General features: G+C 35.3%; 1 protein-coding gene across 1 annotated transcript; it reads left to right on the plus strand.

Moving 5' to 3' along the window:
• The first annotated feature begins 1093 nt into the window (after positions 1-1093).
• Positions 1094-2300, plus strand: LOC136219950 (protein SRC2). Its single transcript, XM_066007563.1, has one exon. It carries the CDS (start codon positions 1180-1182, stop codon positions 2020-2022), a length of 843 nt encoding a protein of 280 aa, XP_065863635.1. The 5' UTR covers positions 1094-1179; the 3' UTR covers positions 2023-2300.
• The last annotated feature ends 288 nt before the right edge of the window (positions 2301-2588 follow it).

Raw genomic sequence — 2588 nt, forward strand, 5'->3', positions numbered from 1 at the left:
TGCTTCTTTCTTATAATAAGCAAAATAACCTAAAGGAATAATATGACCAATCGCATTTCTGTTCAAGTGCACATGGTATCTGACAAAAGTCAAACCTAACATCATCTAATCTACAAAAACGATTATCAAAACCAAGCCTTGTCATTAATGCATGAAGATATGACCAATTAATACTTTCATAGGCTTTGTTAATGTTAATTTTGAAAGTCACACTCATTGTTTTTCAATGATTCTCCACTTCATTGAATGAATTATCTCAAAATCCACAATAACATTATCTGATATAGAGCAGTCAGCCACAAAGCAAATTGCTCATTAGAATTATACTATGGAAAATGAGTTTGAGTCCATTATCCAAGACTTTAGACACAATTTTATAGATGGCATTGCAAAGAGAGATATACGAAGATCCTTCGTAGATGTAGGGGTATCAACCTTCCAAATAAGAATCACACTAGTGGAAGCAAGATGAGAAAGAAATACCCCTACTTGAAACCAACCATATCAAACAATATAAACATTTGAGCTAAATATAAAGCCAAAAGTGTTGATACAAAGTAGGATTCAATCCATACGGATTAGGAGAATTTTCAGGATGCACTAAGTGCCGTTTTTCGGAGCTGTTTTTTTTGTCTTTTAAATCTAAATACGAGATAAATAATGGTTTGATAAAATTTCGAAACAACTGTTTTTAGTATAAAAATCAACTAACATCCATTACTTAACATCAACAACAAATAAAAACATGTGAACTAAACCGGCCTAAATCTTTTTATTAAATAACTTTTGTAATTACACATATAATTAATTATGAAACTATGTAAAGAGAGGCGTAGCAACAACAACCACACCTTATACTTTTACATCAAATACCAAAATTAATTTATTTTTATTTAGCTAAGAAAACCAAACTAAATAGACTTTTAGTTTAACAAAAATTAGGAATACATTACATTTTCAGGTGCAATTTCAAACCTTTTTATTTTTTATTTTTCCTTTTTCAGATACCAAATATTCAACCAACATGAATAAATTGACTTTATTTTTTCTTAATATATAAATAAACACTTGAGATTTAATTAATTAATTTATTTATTTTCTTACCACTCGAGCTTTATTTTAATTACGCACAAAAAATTAAAAAATTAGTCTCAAAACTCAACTCGAGTTTCCCCAAAAATGGAGCAACGGACTCTAGAAATCAATCTCATCTCCGCTAAAGATCTCAACGATGTCAATCTCTTCTCCAAGATGGATGTCTACGTCGTCGTTTCAATCTCCGGCGGCGATCCTCAGCAACCTAATCAAAAGACTAAAACCCCGATCGCCCACGGCGGCGGCACCAATCCGACCTGGAACTTCCCTGCCAAATTCACCATCAGTGAACCTCTAGCGCAGCAGAATCGCCTCAATCTCGTCTTCCAGCTCCGGTGCGATCGCGCGTTAGGCGACAAGGATATCGGAGAAGTCAACGTTCCGATCATGGAACTATTGGATTCTATCGGAGACGGGAAATCTATGCAGTTCGTTAGTTTTCAAGTCAGGAAACCTTCTGGAAAACCTAAAGGTGAATTGAATTTTTCTTTTAAATTTAGCGATAAAGTTGTGTTATCGGAGAGTGTTTCTAAGGTGGAAGAGCCGATGCCGATCATCACCGCGTATCCAGCAGCTCCTCCTCCGCCTCTTCCTCTAGTTGGTCCTAGTACAGCTTCACCTTATGGTGCTGTTCCCGGATATTATCCCCCGCCTCCGCCGCAGCAGCCGCCAGGTTATGGTTACCCGCCGCCGCCGGGTTATGCTGTATATCCTCCGCCGCCGCCACCTGGTTATGGATATCCACCACCTCCGGGTTACGGGTACGGTCAGGGTCAACCAGGATATCCGCCGGTTCAGCAGCAGCAGCAGGCGCAGAAGAAGAACAATTTTGGGATGGGATTGGGAGCTGGATTGCTCGGCGGAGCTATTGGTGGGATGTTGATCGGAGATATGGTGTCCGATGGTGGGTTTGACGGTGGATTTTGATTTACGTCACATTTTTTTATTAGTTTTTTTGTTTGTTGTACTAATCGACGTGTTGACGTGTTGGGTGGTGATTGGTGGATAATAATTGTGGAATTTTAACTTTTAGAATCTGGAGTTTTCTTTTTATTTTTCTTTTTGGATATTGACCTTTTTTTTTTTAAAGAAGAATAAAGGAATATCATTAATGAATTATGTCACGGAACATCATTTAGAGCTACACTTCAGTTTGGATATTGACCTTATGTTTAATAAATAATAATAGTTACAATTCAGTTTTATTCATTTTGATGATTTTTTATATTTATTTTGCTCTTTTTGTGTTTAAAACCGAATCAAACCGAATGATATTAACAAATTGAACTGAGTATTTCAGTTCGATTCGGTATTCAGTTTCATCATTTATTAAATAAATTATTTCTTATTCTTATTTTAATTTAAATTATTACAATGTTTATATTAAAAAAAATCATCCATATATGATTAAAGATTGAATGTGTCAGATATTCTCAATCACACCTTTCATTTCTCTTATTTCTTATAACTTCTACAGTCTTGATATGTCTTTT

The sequence above is a fragment of the Euphorbia lathyris genome, chromosome 2 (genome assembly GCF_963576675.1).
Source record: "Euphorbia lathyris chromosome 2, ddEupLath1.1, whole genome shotgun sequence".
Lineage (NCBI taxonomy): Eukaryota > Viridiplantae > Streptophyta > Magnoliopsida > Malpighiales > Euphorbiaceae > Euphorbia > Euphorbia lathyris.